The sequence below is a fragment of the Macaca nemestrina genome, chromosome 5 (assembly GCF_043159975.1).
Source record: "Macaca nemestrina isolate mMacNem1 chromosome 5, mMacNem.hap1, whole genome shotgun sequence".
In the NCBI taxonomy this organism is placed as follows: domain Eukaryota; kingdom Metazoa; phylum Chordata; class Mammalia; order Primates; family Cercopithecidae; genus Macaca; species Macaca nemestrina.
In genome coordinates, this window is record NC_092129.1 from 92,973,780 (window position 1) to 92,989,539 (window position 15,760).

General features: G+C 32.9%; 1 protein-coding gene across 6 annotated transcripts in view; it reads left to right on the top strand.

Moving 5' to 3' along the window:
- The window catches only part of LOC105492201 (EPH receptor A7), a 184,846-nt gene that overhangs the window by 55,893 nt on the left and 113,193 nt on the right, over positions 1 to 15,760 (top strand). For all 6 annotated transcript variants that reach the window (XM_011759211.3, XM_011759212.3, XM_011759213.3 and 3 more), the window contains exons 4-5: positions 5,251 to 5,406; positions 6,621 to 6,956. In XM_011759211.3, coding sequence (XP_011757513.1) covers positions 5,251 to 5,406; positions 6,621 to 6,956 — 492 coding nt within the window. The remainder of the gene's footprint in view (positions 1 to 5,250; positions 5,407 to 6,620; positions 6,957 to 15,760) is intronic.

The window sequence follows — 15,760 nt, forward strand, 5'->3', positions numbered from 1 at the left end:
ACTGGTAGTCTTTTTGAAAGTGGCTGCACACATTCCCACAAGCAGTGTAGGAGGGTTCTAATTCCTCCATATTTTCACCAACACTTGTTATCTTTTTGGTTATAGCCCTCCTACTGGATGTGTGATTTTGATTTGCATTTTCCTAATGGCTAATGATGTTGAACATCTTTTGAAGTGTTCAGTAGCCATTTGCACATCATTTTTTATGTGCTTATTACTCATTTGTATAGCTTTCATGGAGAAACATCAATTCAGATTCCTTGCCTATTTTTGATTGGCTTATTGATAGATTTTAGTTTTTTCATTTTTAAAAAATTCTTGATAATATCTAATTTTACCTCCTCAGTGCTTTAGGGGAGATATTTTATTATCATGTATTTTTAAGAGACTTTGATAGTCCAAGAAAATACCTGGAACCTCCAGGATGTTGGTTCTGAACACCTGTAAAACTTTTTTAAAATATAGAAATGTCTAGGCCTTAATAATGATTCAATTATTGTGATAGAGTCAAGACATTGGTGTCCTATCAAAGCCTTCCTAATGTGCATCCATGGAGGATAGCCAAGCAAGATATGGATTATCAGTGCCTTAATGTTCAGGATGGTGTGAAGTATGTCTGAGATAAAAGTTGGTGCTTCAGACTTCCAAAATATGAGTCCATTAAGGATCAGGAAATCTTTTTTGGCTATAAAAGAACTCTAGAAGTAGGTGGATTTTCTAGCAACAAGATTGTGGGAAGGGGGATCCTTAGAAATATAATCAGGTAAAATTTCTCCCAAGCATGCACCTATAGGTCATAAACCTAAAGAACTGGACCAAGTATGGATATCTGCACCCCCATTCAGGAACAAGATACATTCCATTACTACCTAAATGCTTAAGCTAAAGAGGCATGGAAATGTATGGCTTTTGGATGGCCTTTAGGATTGTTCATTTACAGTTGTTATACGATTACCCTGATTGGTCCACCGACTGCATAATGCCAAGTATAGACTCAGAGGCCTGGCATCCCATTGCTTAAACAAAACATCTATTCAAGACAACTATGGAATATGTGATTGTTAGGAGAATTTAATGGAGAATCAGCATAGAAGGTTTCGGTATCAACTCTCTTGTATGTTTAAATATATTTGATTTCAGAATTTTGGTGCTTTTTTATTCTTAAATAATTAATTTATAAATGGGAAACCTGATTGCCTTTCATGTTCTTTGTTAAAAATTTTGAATTAAAAATACTATTTAAATCAATTTTGTGGGGTAATATATTATTTAAATAGTTAAGATTAAATATAATAAACTACATTTATTTCATAACAGTAAATAATATAGCAGATCTTATGATTTAATGTGTTGTAATATAATTTAGTAGATATATTGCAGTAAATAATATTATTATTCTGGTATATAGAAGTTTCATATATTTTCTAGATTTCCTTTTTCTTTGATGGTTTTGCATTTAAAGAACAGACTAAGCAAAAACTTGCTTAACATATGAAATCTGATGAGATTACAGGTTTTAACTCTAGGATAATGAGCTTATTTTATTTATTAAGGCCCTAAGGACTAAAGGAACAGTCAAAAGAATCAGTCCTAGGCCTTCATGATATCATGGAAAAATACTGTTATTAAAATAAGAGGTGAAATATTATTTTTACAAAAGTAATTAAATATTTAAAACAAATTTTATGTGTATCCCTACTTTTTATAAATATAGTGAAACTACTTTTAAAACAATGTTCAGTTAGAAAAGCAAAAACATCAAAAGACACAGTTCCAATGCTATATTTCTTAAGGTAACTAACTTTATCCATAGAACACATACTATATCAAAGGGCACATGCTATATCAATTAAAGTTTGCTTTGAGTTTACGTGCTATTGAACAAATTGAGAAATAAAGCAGAGGAAAAATGTGTAAAACTGCTGTTGCACAACTCCTAGAATGTTATTGTTGTATATTTCATAATTATGTATGAAGGGAATTTATCTCTAAGGTTTCAGAAGGCATTTACCTCTGAAGACTTTACTAGTAGTTTCCAGAAAACCAGCTGCATTTAGAGAGAGGAGAAATTGCCTCGATTTTCACGTAGCTTTTCTGGGAGTAGTTGGTGAGCTCATCTAACTTTCCTGTATGTATGTATCTCTCAGATATGCCACTTTACCCTGCTTTATCTCACTGAGTATTTCACTGTAGGTATTTTGTGTAGATATCTTATCACAATTTCTAATTTTAAGAGCATCTGTTACTGCTTTCTCAATCTTTTTCCACCCAGTGGATCACTGTTATCCTAAGAGGTACCGCTTTTGTTTTTGCATGTTCTTGGCTTTGCTCTCAACACCATTGCTCCAACGCTTTTGTACTTACTTTTAATCACTCTAAATTGGTAGTTTCCTTTGAGATCAAATGAAAACTGGCTTGCTTCAACTTATTATTTTCAATAGTAACTGAACTGAGGCAAAATATTACTTCAAAGAAAAAATGTTAAGACTTTTATGATCACATTTTTCTGGTATTGCCTTTATCTATTTAATGATAGTCATACATATATTCCATAATTGTGCAGGTATCATCAGTGTCAAAATTCATAGTGAAATTGAGAATATCAGTTTAATATCTCTTCTTAAGGTATGTTAGGATATTATTTCATAGCTTTCTAAGTTAAAGTAATAGCTTTCAATTAGTAAAAATATATAATAAAAATAATAAGGATCCATTGAAAATTAATTTTTAGGGTAGCTAAAGCCCATGAGTCCCATTACGTAAGTGTCAAACTTTGGCTCATTTAACAGTAAATGATGATGGTAGAATAGCATAAGGCTGAGTGACAGTAGTCCTGTGTTTTAAATCTAGTTTTATTCTAGACAAACAGAATTATTTGAAGAACTCAGGTTACTTTTGCTTTAAATCTGTTTTCCCATCTGCTAAAAGGGTAACAAAATTCAATGTAATTGGAAAGTTAAGTGATAAGAGTTTGAAATTTCTCTGCATTAGGTATCATATAGATTCTTGAAATCATGTAAGTTGAGCAAGGATTGCACCTCATTTGTGGGAAAAAGGGAATCGGCCTTTATTTAGAGGCTTTTATTTGCAACAGGAGAATGAGAATTCTGAGGAATTCCAATAGTAGACATCATTTTGGAAATGTTAAATCATGTTGCCATTGTCCCCCCATAATCTCCTTGCCCTGTAAAACAGTAAACATACACACGATGTCATCAAAAACTTGTCAGCACACACCTCTTCTTGGTCTGTATGTCTACTTTGGTTGTTTGTTTTACTTCTCCAGGCCTGATGTCTCAGACAGAGAGTTGTGAGTAAAGCGTTGCCTTCTATGTTTTATGGAATGTTGTCTCTGATCTTTGAATTGCAAATAATACATAAAGCAAGATACAGTGAATATTTTAAAAAAGAAGAATTTCCATCCCAGAAGTCTAAGCTAAACGCTTTATCCTTTCTGTTAACCCTATTTTTTAATGTGACAAGATCATATCTTTAGGAACATTTTAAGGTTTTATATTTTTGTTATAATATTTAGTAATCAATATCATTGTTCTCTGTGTGCCTTATATTTGTAATAATTGCTATTGAAAGCAAGTGAGCAAGTGAAGATGCATTATGCTTCTTTGCCTAATGTTTTTTGTAACTGCTTTCCTGTTGTATTAATTGAGAAGCCAACTAAAGACAACATAGTCAACTGGCTTCTGAGGGCAATAGTGGGTCATAAATTTACAATGAGATGGTTTTAGCCCTGTATAAATCTATCTATCAATCTATCTATCTATCTATCTATCTATCTATCTATCTATCTATCTATATATCTATCTTTCTTCTATCTGTTGATCAATGGATCTATATTCACAACATAACATATCTTTAAATTGAGTCTTTAAATTATATAAAATATCTGTCTTGTTAATGTAAATCTACTTTCTTAATGCCCCCTAAATTATTTTGAGCTCCCAAATATATCGAAATTGTGCAATAAAATTCAGCATTTGAACAGAAGTTAAGGGATGACTCAACGTTTTCTGGAAACTATGACATCTCAGTAGATTAGGATTATTCCTGCTTTCCATGTCCCCCAGAGTGAAAAACGTAGTTAATTTTCTGCACAATACCCAAGTAGAGAATATTAAACAAACTTTCAGCCAATAAATTAAATGCTAAATTTTTATTTATGTTAAATTTTCCCTAGCTTTTGTTCATAGATATAATTTTCTTTTTGCTAAATATGAAGGTTACTACAATTTAGTAAATATGAAGAATAGATGGAATTTCTTCAATATATAATATATTAATAAAAATTATTGAAATAATGAAAAAATAACTTGCTAAATTTTCATTGAAGATAAATATAAATGTATGAAATGTCCAGTGATATTAAATGGTACACTGTTACTGGATTTAATTACAGAATCTAAATGAATAAGAGCAACTTCATTAGGAGGTGGCAGAAATGCTCTCTGTCCATCTCTGTTCATTGCTGAGAACAGTTGCTGTGTTAGTGTGATTGCACCCTAACCCTCTCTCAGCAGAGGACAAACAGGGCCATAATCTACTTGCCGTTGATGGCTTTCCCCTTGTTTCTGGTGGTGCAGCCATCTCCTATTCATAGGATTTCATTATTTTTAGTAACAAAGAAGTTCACTTAGTGGAAACCAACCTGCCTTATAACTTAAATTGGTTGAAATTATATCTTGGAGTTTCCTGAAAATTTGGGGAAATATAGTTCTATCATTTTTCAGGTGAAAAATTTTACATAGTTATTATTTCTAGTCTGGTAATTAAAGTTACATTAATATTTTTCAACATGAACCAAATCAACATGTCAAAAGTTAGTTTAAAGCTATATTATATTAAGAAAACATAACTTGGAGTGTTCTAATGCAGACCAACAAACAACTTAATTATGTTGAAATCAAAGTTAAATTTGAATTATATATCAGAATTAAATGTTCTAAGGTTTTGTCTAAATAAATTATGCCTGTATTCAGTTTTCTGCTGTAGACTTTGGCCTGATGCCAACTGCAGGTGCAAGTTTGCTGTATCATTTTGTTTCTATTATTTTGTTTTATAATGAACCATCATAACATTTGGCTACTGAAATACCCTAAAATGAATATTTTATCATAAAGAGCTTGTTTTTCGTACATCAAATTTAATATTTGATTCCTTGCTAAGTAATACAATTTTTCTTTAAAGATCGATTTGCTCTCATGTCTCCATTTTTGCTTTCTTTTGCATACTCAGCCTGTGGCCGTGGGTTCTACAAGTCTTCCTCTCAAGATCTTCAGTGCTCTCGTTGTCCAACTCACAGTTTTTCTGATAAAGAAGGCTCCTCCAGATGTGAATGTGAAGATGGGTATTACAGGGCTCCATCTGACCCACCGTACGTTGCATGCACAAGTGAGTTGTACTATGAAAGTAAAGAAGGACTTTCCAATCCCTTCCACTCATTTGTACTGTTGTGACATCAATGAAACAGATACTGAATTTGTGATACCTTCTTAATTATACTTAAATATTAAAATTATTTTAAAATATTAAGATAAAATATTTTTTCATAAGCAGGTTTAGTAATATAAATATATCTTACATCAACTTTGGTGTTATTTCCATGTCTGCAAAATTAAGATGCATTTTAATAACATTTTTCACATGTATCTCATAAGAATCATAAGTAAAATTAAAAGTTATTAGGGTCAGCCAGGCACAGTGGCTCATGCCTGTAATCCCAGCACTTTGGGAGGCCAAGGCGGGTGGATCACAATCACCTGAGGTCAGGAGTTCGAGACCAGCCTGGCCAACATAGTGAAACCCTGTCTCTACCAAAAATGCAAAAATTAGCTGGGTGTGGTGGCGCCCACCTGTAATCCCAGCTACTCAGAAGGCTGAAGCAGGAGAATCACTTGAACCTGGGAGGCGGAGGTTGCAGTGAGTCGAGATTGTGCCACTACACTCCAGCCTGGACAATAAGAATGAAACCCCGTCTCAAAAAAAATAAATAAATAAGTTACTAGGGTCTTGCATGAATATTAAATGTTACCAAAAAGTAATGGCTTCAGAATTAAAATTCCATTACTAAATACAGCAGATCTCACTAAATAGAGCAAACTTCACATCTTGGTTCTTCAATTAGTGAATGTTTGAGAGACCCAAATCCAAAGCCAATCTCAGACATTGCTATAAATCATTCTTGAGTACATTAAAATGAATAAATGTATTCCCCGTTATATGGTTAAAAGGAGAACTATTTTTAAACTACTGCACAGCTGTTTTTTTTAGGTGTATTAACTGTACTGTTTTAATTGCTTGGAAGAAAAATAGCTAAAGACTGTGGCAAAAGTACAAAGACAGTTGTTATCCTGTTTTCATTTTGACGTATTAAAAGGAAAATAAATAAAACCTCTTGCCAAGTGAATTCAAGGAGGCTTTTATACAGCTTCTCTAGTAAAGGTAATGAAATGTTTATGTGAAAGAAAGCATTTCAACTCGTTTTCTCTTCAGTAATTGAGCCACTAAGCTTAATGCCCCGCACGGATCCTTTTGTTCTTTTTGTTTGCATGTCTTTTTTTTTTTTTTTCTGTTTTTGCTTATTTATTTATTCTTGGTTTCCCAAGGGCCTCCATCTGCACCACAGAACCTCATTTTCAACATCAACCAAACCACAGTAAGTTTGGAATGGAGTCCTCCTGCAGACAATGGAGGAAGAAACGATGTGACCTACAGAATATTGTGTAAGCGGTGCAGTTGGGAGCAAGGCGAATGTGTTCCGTGTGGGAGTAACATTGGATACATGCCCCAGCAGACTGGATTAGAGGATAACTATGTCACTGTCATGGACCTGCTAGCCCACGCTAATTATACTTTTGAAGTTGAAGCTGTAAATGGAGTTTCTGACTTAAGCCGATCCCAGAGGCTCTTTGCGGCTGTCAGTATCACCACTGGTCAAGCAGGTATGTTTTGTGCTTATCTTCACTGAATGGAATAATGTGACTACCTAAATGAGATGTCTTGCTTGAATATTTAGTTAGTTTCTCTACACAGAGCTTGATTCTTCCAGCTTGTTGATTATTTACAGCTTTAACTTTTCCTGTTGCTTGTTATACCATTAGTGTACTCATTAACATCTTCACAGATCTGGCAGGAGAAATAAAAGGAGATAAAATTGGCCGGGCGCAGTACCTCACACCTATACTCCCAGCATTTGGGGAGGCCGAGGCGGGCAGATCACGAGGTCAGCAGTTCGAGACCAGCCTGGGCAACAAGAAACCCCATCTCTGCTGAAAATACAAAAATTAGCCAGGCATGGTGACACATGCCTGTAATCCCAGCTACTTGAGAGGCTGAGGCAGGAGAATCACTTGAACCTGGGAGGCAGAAGTTGCAGTGAGCCGAGATCACTGCACTCCAGCCTGGGTGACAGAGCAAGACTCTTTCTCCGAAAAAAAAAAAAAAAAAAAAGAGAGAGAGATAAAATTGTAAACCCTTAAGACTGCTATAAAACAAATAACTTTACTGAAAGATCTAGAGGAGGGGAGTGAAAATGTTGGTCAAAATGAAGTAAAGGATATATTCACACTTTTACCTTTTTGTTTGGTATGCTCATGATCACAAACTACATGATAATTAGGAATAATGAAAGAGTTGGCTTCATTGTCTCACATAATGTTACCCAATTTTTTACTACATAGACTATGATCTTTGTAATATATGACAAGTCTGCATTTTAATATGCATGAGGGAATTTTAAGTTCATCAGTAGATTTGTGATCATATTAATTTCCATTTTTATATTAGAATAAATGGCAGATTTCATGAGGATTTCAGAAGAAATGGAATAACCATGATAATTGTGAACTTGTAGCTTAGCCTAAAAGCAGTCTTCACTTATTTTCTTACTGGCACTTGAAATGCCCGCCTTAAGTTATTCCTTGTTGTGTTAGGTATGTTTTGGAAAATACAAATTGGAGACCTTCCAAACCTTCAGAAAAATCTTACTGCTGAAGAAAATCTCAGAAATTAGGGGCTCTCTCAGTCTTTTGAAAAATTCTTATTGCTGAAGATAGATGCTATGTAGAAAATGCAACAAAGTGCTATGTTATCAGCAATATTAAAATCGGGCCTTCACTAGAGTAGTGTGTTGTGTGAACAATGTAATAAGCTAATAACAAGGTCCTCTTGGTCTTTGGCTGGCTGTCTAAAAGCAACCAGTATTATCCCAAATTCCTGGGATAATAATCTATTATTCATTTTAGTCTTTATTCACAGACTATTCTTCATTTCCATGCCAATTTTAACCAACTGTTACCTATTTAAATTATATCTACATAATGAAAACTATGTAGATGATCTCAGGCTTACCATTTTGAACAGATTAGTAGGTTTTTATTCTAAAGGTTTCATTCTGATGCTTATTTCAAAGGCTGTTTCAATCAGATCTCCTATTTAAGAGCAGATATCGGAGGGTAAAACATAGAAATGTAAATATTTGATAATTAGACAAAAAGTAACTGATTAAGCTAATTACCTGGACTTCCCTATTTTATTTTGGACTTACCTCTTTTATTAGCAATGTTTATACTGTTTTTTTTAAATGCTGTTTTCATTAGATAGTTCCACTTGTGTTGTTTTATATATAACTTTGTCTCATAACTTTGCAGTGAGTGGATTTGAAACGTTTTAGGTTTATGATTTTTGACATAAGAGCTATCTTTTGGAAGCATTAATAGAAACTTAGTTCTACTAAGTTAGAATGACATTCTTTTATTCCTGCTAATATCAAGAAGTGACATTTTTATTTCTGAATATAACCAGGAGATGCTGAACTGATACCAGAAATAGTGTTTGCCAAATTGGCCACTTTGGGGATGTCTTTTCATGTTCCTAAAATGTCTATTGTTTGATTTCTCAAGTTAATACTATACAGGCTAAATATATTATCAAATTTCTGTAAATTTCTGGAATCAAATATTTCACAGATGTGTAAAATGGCTTTGGATATTGATTCCCTTCTGGTTAAGAACAAACTAGGTTGGCTGGAGGGTTTTGTTTTGTTTTGTTTTGTTTTGCTTTATTTGTGGATGAGGTTGATTTAAATGTACAATAAATATATTGATATATTGTGATGGTTATACAACCCTGTAAATGTGCTAAAATACTTAATCATATATTAAAATGAGTACATTTTATGGTATTTAAATTATACCTCAATAAAAAAAAATGATAAAAACAATACCTATAAGTTTATTAAATAACATAAACATAAAGGTTAAAAAAATAGGTTTGCACTTTTATATTGAAATACTAATTCATGATTGCCTTGTCTGACTACATCTCAAATGCTAAAACTCATGAATTTACAGTTAGCTTTTTCTAACAGAGGAAATTTGGAATGTGTTGGTGATTATTGTTCTTTTGTATGAGTATAGTCAGTTCCCTCCATTACCATATTTTTGTTCTTCCTAAAGGGGGGTGATTTGAAACTTGGTCCGAGTTCAAAACTATCCAAGGAACCCTGTAAAACCCTTGAAATTATCATTCTCCATTAAACAAATAGCATCCTTTCCAACCCAGTTTATGCTGAAATCACTTCAACAATGAATTTAAATCTGTATTTCTGGTTGGTTATCTTTCTCCTCAGCAATCCACTGATGCCTAGCATAAAAGAGTTTATTAAGAGAATTTCATGTTTCTGGGAAAGCTTAGAGAGTCAGAATAACAAATAATCAGCCAGTGCTTTAAAGATAGTGTGTGTACTTCGTAATTCCTTTTCTGTTAAGTTTTGAGTTTGGAGCACAAGACCCTATACCAGTGTTTGTGTGAGTAGAAGTGTATTGAACATCTTTTGCTCACGAGAAGAATAGGCCCATTGGTATTAAGGGCCCTGAGCTCTAGTTTCTAGTCTGCCACTAGGAGGTATATACATTTTGGGTCGATCACTAAAGCTCCGCATGAAAAAGAAAAAATCGGGATAAAATAATATCTACCTCCCTGTATTATCGTGTTAAGTGAGATGATATTAAAGAAAACTAAGCTCATACATTGCCATAAAAATGCTAATGCAGTGAATAGCAAAATGAATGCCAATTAGTCCTCTTTTTATGTGACTTTCTGGGAACCTGTCAAGGCAAAATGCACCAATTTCTTTATCTGGAGAAACATGAGGGAAAATAATATGAGTGCTGGATTAGCAGCTAACGTATTATAACGTTGGAAGAAGGAGAAATTAATTTTGTTTGGCCTGTAAAAAATATGACTTATGTAGTTATCAATTATCTTATGATTGAGGTTCTTGTGTGAACCGATGATTTTACCTTTAAGATAGACTTGTATTGAAAAAGCATGAAATTTTAATATTCATATTTATATAAGTTTTATACTTACTTATCATGAACATCCATACACAAACTGGCTGAACCATACATTTTTGTTCTTGTCGTTTTGTTAGTAATTATATTGACCTATTAAGGCTGAAGTCACAAAGATCAAGTTACATACAATGGAGATATTTTTTAAAATATAGAAGTAGGGGAAAAACATATGTATTTAATTTGCGACATTATGACCCTTATTCTTCCTTATATTTTAATGTTCTCTTTAAAAAATGCCTTTTTTTAACCTTTTATGTTAAGTTCAGTGGTACAAGTCCAGGTTTCTTACATAGGTAAACTTGTGTTACGGGAATTTGTTGTATAGATTATTTCATCACCCAGGTGTTAAGCTTACTGCCCATTCATTATTTTTCCTAATTCTCTCCCTCTAGCCACCTTCCACCCCCCAGGAGGCCCCAGTGTGTGTTGTTCCTTTCTGTGTGTCCCTGTTTTCTCATCATTTAGCTCCCACTTATAAGCGAGAACATGTGGTATTTGGTTTTCTCTTCCCGTGTTAGTTTGCTAAGGATAATGGCCACCCACTCCATCCATGTCACTGCTAAGGACATGATCTTGTTCTTTTTTTTGGCTGCATAGTATTCCATAGTTTTCCATTCTTAAGCACTATTTAAGTGCTGCTTTTTAATATTAGTTTGGCCAACTAGACTAAGTACCTAGTGCCTGTCAAGCACTATGGGGGATGCTAAGAATAAGAAGGTAAGAAATGGTTCTTTTCTTAAATATCTAACAATACAACACTTTATTATAATGTTGTAGAACAACATTGAGAACAAAATACAAAAACTCTGGAGAAAGAATGATTCATTCAGAGAACAAACAAAAGCCCTTACATAAATGAGTCAGTCAATCTAGAGTGTCAGAATGGATGTGCTTTTGCCAGATATAAAAGTAAGAGTATAAAAGTAAATCCTATTCTAGGCCCAGAAGAATACTACCCCTTTTCTCTAATCAGAACATGGTAATTGCCACTATCTTCCTTCCTGAAACTAAGTTATGGTAGCACAGAAATAGTATGCAGAAGTATGAAAGTTAATAAAAACAGATCACTCAAAAAATGCTGTTTCTTTCTTTAACACTTCATTCACTCTGGGATTATTTAAGCAATTATAATATGTGGTCTCTCCTCAAAGGGACATAGATGACTTAGCAATTATCCTTCAAGTCAGTAACTGTGTCATGTTTATCTGTGTCACCACCATCAAATACAGTCTCTTCTGCATACTAGCTGTACAAAAAGTGTTGTGGAATTAAGGCCAATGTGAAAACTAGAAAAATTAAATCATTATACAAGAGTGAAACCATTAAGGCATTAATAGAAAAGACATATTATTTGATATTAAATGACATAATTACATAATTTTAGACAAGTTACTTCACCTCTTTATACTAGAATTTTCTCCTCAGGTGGTACACTATCTGACTCGACATATTGTAAAAATTGAGCTAATAGCTTAATTCCAGGTACGTTTATTACAATAAAAAGGTGTGTTACCATACTGAAACAATTACAATAATAAGAGCAATAATTTTAAAATTACTATTTATTGAATACTTACTATGTTCCTGGTACTTTTTGAAATGTAATGTAAAATGTGCATGAAAAGAGTGTCAAAGTTGAGTCACCTATCTTTTTTGGCCTCATATCGTACCCATAGGCAACTGAGAGATTTGGAATATAAGACCTCTCAGAGCTCCTCATATATTCATAACTAAATAAACAAAGTAATAACTCAGTATACAGTACAAACTTATCACTATGCTACACTATTCACTGCACACTATTAATAGCTGAGTGATAGTGTACATATACTACAGTTTTTAATGAGAGTGATAACTATTATAATGCTCTGGAAAGCATCGGGAAGGAATTGGGATGAAAACTGAAACCTCCTGAAATAAGTTAGGGATAGTTTCTCAAGTTGGGCTCCCCAGGCTGAAGCAAATACTTATATACAGATTAGCATATACAACTTTTATTAGGAAAAATGTTTGGGATCAATGCCATCAGAAAGAAGGGAAGCAAGCAGGGCTGAGCAGAGCAGGGCTGAGCTGAGATGGGGTCTCATTGGAATCCTCAGCCAACTCCATGGGGAGTCCTCTACCTGTAATGAACCCTCAGGCTGTCCCTAGGTGACAGTTTTATACGTCTATGTTGTCCAGACATTGGTTGCAGTTTTTCCTAGGAAGGAGCAAGGTGTTTTCAGAAAGGAAATTCTAAGTGAGGCAGGGAACTGAGGCCCGTTTTCTGGCAAATATCTCGGCAGCTTGGCAAATAATTTCTTCAGTCCTTTTGTAAGGAAAATGTGGGCAGCCCATTACAACATCCATTCTAGAGAGTTAAATTATGCAAAAGAATCAGAGGGGCAGCATTCAGAGTGTGATTATGGAATAATGATATGAACTGGATGAACAAAGATTTGTGGGAAAGATTACTGGGGAATTTTTATTTTTAGGAAAATAATCTTTTCTGATAGACAGGAGGGAAACCTGAGTGTTTTTGAACAGGCAAGTAACATGATTGACCCTGGTTTAACTTAAACTTTTGTGATCTTCCACAGTACATTTCACGTAGTACATATAGTAGTTTGTTTAAAAAAAATCCTGCCTAGTCTTAATTACTGTGGAAAAAACATACAAAAAATACAGTTTCCGAAAACATAAGAAAGCGTCAAAGAATCTGCTGTTATGGTGTGGAGACATCTTCATTATCTTCAAAGGTCTCTTTAGAATCTCTCAAACAGAACTATATTCTTTCCCCATCATCAGTTTCGTTGTGTTTGGATAAATGATTTATATGACACGCACACAGACTGTACTAAAATTTGAACTAAATTTGTGGAGTTGTTAAGACAAGAACTGATATCATTTTAAAAGTAAAATTTCGAGAGTTCAAATGACTTTACAAAGGTCGCACAGTAAATGATATAGTGATGACCCAAATGATTGCAATCAAATACACTTCTTACCTCAAAATTATTAAGTGTTTATGCAGTCTTATCATAGGGTGCTATCTTTAAAAATGTAGCTCCATAATCCATTACACGAGAATTTGCAGATTGGTTTAATGGCCAGTGATAAGAGCTGTTAAGTGAAAAGGAGACCTACTAAGAAGCGTTATTTCCTGAGAATATTAACAAATGTAATCTTTGTGGGATAGCATTGCTAAATATAGCATTTGCCTTCTCATTGCTGTTTTATTATCCTTCTTCAAGAAACTTTAAAAATAGCCCTGCATATTTTAAATTGACTGACTTTCCTGCGTTTTTCAATGCCCAGATCTAATTGCTCAGTCAAAATAAAGATTTGCTTCAGTATTCCCTTTACTTTGATTTGTAATGTTTATATAATGTACCAGATGAAATATGATCTGAGTCATGTGATATAACATTATACATAAGCAAAATTATTCCCAAAAAAGACAAAACCAACAATCATTTTCTGTATTTGTCAGAAATAACTTCACTCACATGAATTATTGTGACTCAATTGTGACTGTTTTCTCATAAATTAGTGTAGATCGTCTCCTTTCAATGATTTAATGGACACACATCAAGTTATATGTCTTTAAATAAGTAAATCAATTCCATTAAATTTGTGTATTTTTATGCTTGTTAGGAATGTATAAGATTGATTTATATTTTAAAGGAACATGATATTGAGAAAATATATTTTCTTATTTTACAACATTTACTGATTATATAAAGTAATATTAAACACAGCATTCTCCACAGGGTGAAACAAGACATAATTGTTTTATCACTAGGTTAAAAATACATAAATGCAAAAAAACAGAAACCATTTTGTAGAGATAGTGTTATTGTTATTAAAACGTACATTCATATGCGCACCTATGCCACCTGCAGCAGAAAATCAATCGAATAAATTTCCTTTAACAGTAAACTGTTCAAAATATGCATTTCTGTTATATTTAGACATTTTATAAACCTGAGGTATCCAAAAGTGCAGGATTTAGTCATTCTAATTCATGCTGCAGGGCATGACATTTTAGTAATTCATATGCTTTGCTTAAACAAGGAGTAACTTTAGACTGTTAGTGAAATTTATTTAATATTTAAGTATTTTTGTGACATAAATATGAAAACATATATAGATATATTTACATTTTTATTTAGTGGTTGTAAGTTATTAAAACATACAAAAAGGATGATATTTTAGATACTATTTTAATAAAATTTTAATTAGGTAACATACTACCATGTTGACATTAATACTAATAACCAGGATTTATGTAGTGCTTAGTATAAAATATGTTGATTCCATGTAAAGGCCCATATGTTTGCACAGTATCTTCACATTCTGAATTTATAATGTAAGTTTAAGAGAAAATTACATGTTTCTGTGATATGGTCTTATACTAATTACATCATATATTTGTAACATTCTTCACATGTTAGTTGTGAAAATTTTATCTTTCCTCTTAGGCTTCATGTTATAAGAAAATGGTGGTACTTTTGATCATACTCTCTAACCCCATCAACATATTGGGCCAGGGTAGATGGTTAATAAATATTTGTTGGCTGAATATATAAATTCTTTGTATACCATAATATGGAAAGAAAATTTCTTAGACTAGGTTGTTAAAGAAGACAGTAATTTAAATCAAATGATATAATGTTATTTAAATTATGCAATGAGTACATAAGTTAATAATTTCAAGTATAGTCATTTTGCAACTTGGTCCTAAAACTGTAAATATATTTAAAATCTTAAACTGTTTACAGCCATAATGTAGTATTTAGGCAGAAATTTTAAACAAAAGCTTAACCTTCTTGTAAAATAATAAAGATACAAATAAACCTTAACTTTGAAAACTTTTGTAATGCTTCATATTTTGAAAGCTTGTTGAAAATATAATTAATTTATATCTTTTATGTAACATTGAATATGTAGAAGCACAGAGATCAGGATTAGAATGCTTTCATTATTACCTAGGAAAATAATATCAGCTTTTCATACATTATTTTAATATTTTTTATAGTTTGGTATACTTAGGTTTTGATATTTTTGTATTTTTTTTTTTTTTGGTTTTGTGACAGCTTTAAGGCTACAGCACACCACTGTGCCATGACTATTCTCAATTAAAACATACATAAGGAAACGCCTCTAAGTAACCTGTGTTCTCATCCCCACACTTTAACCCTGCCACGTCAACTCCCTGATCTCCAGTCCCAGTATCTTTCTGAGTTGTCAAATCTGTCCTTTTCTGATATCGTTAATATTTGTAATGAAATAGGCTTATGTTGACATTATGATGACAAGTTGATCTGCATACTGTTGAATGGACATGCTCTTAGTAGACAGTTGAAAAAATCCTAGTATAGGGTGTTTTAAGTTACTTCTCATAT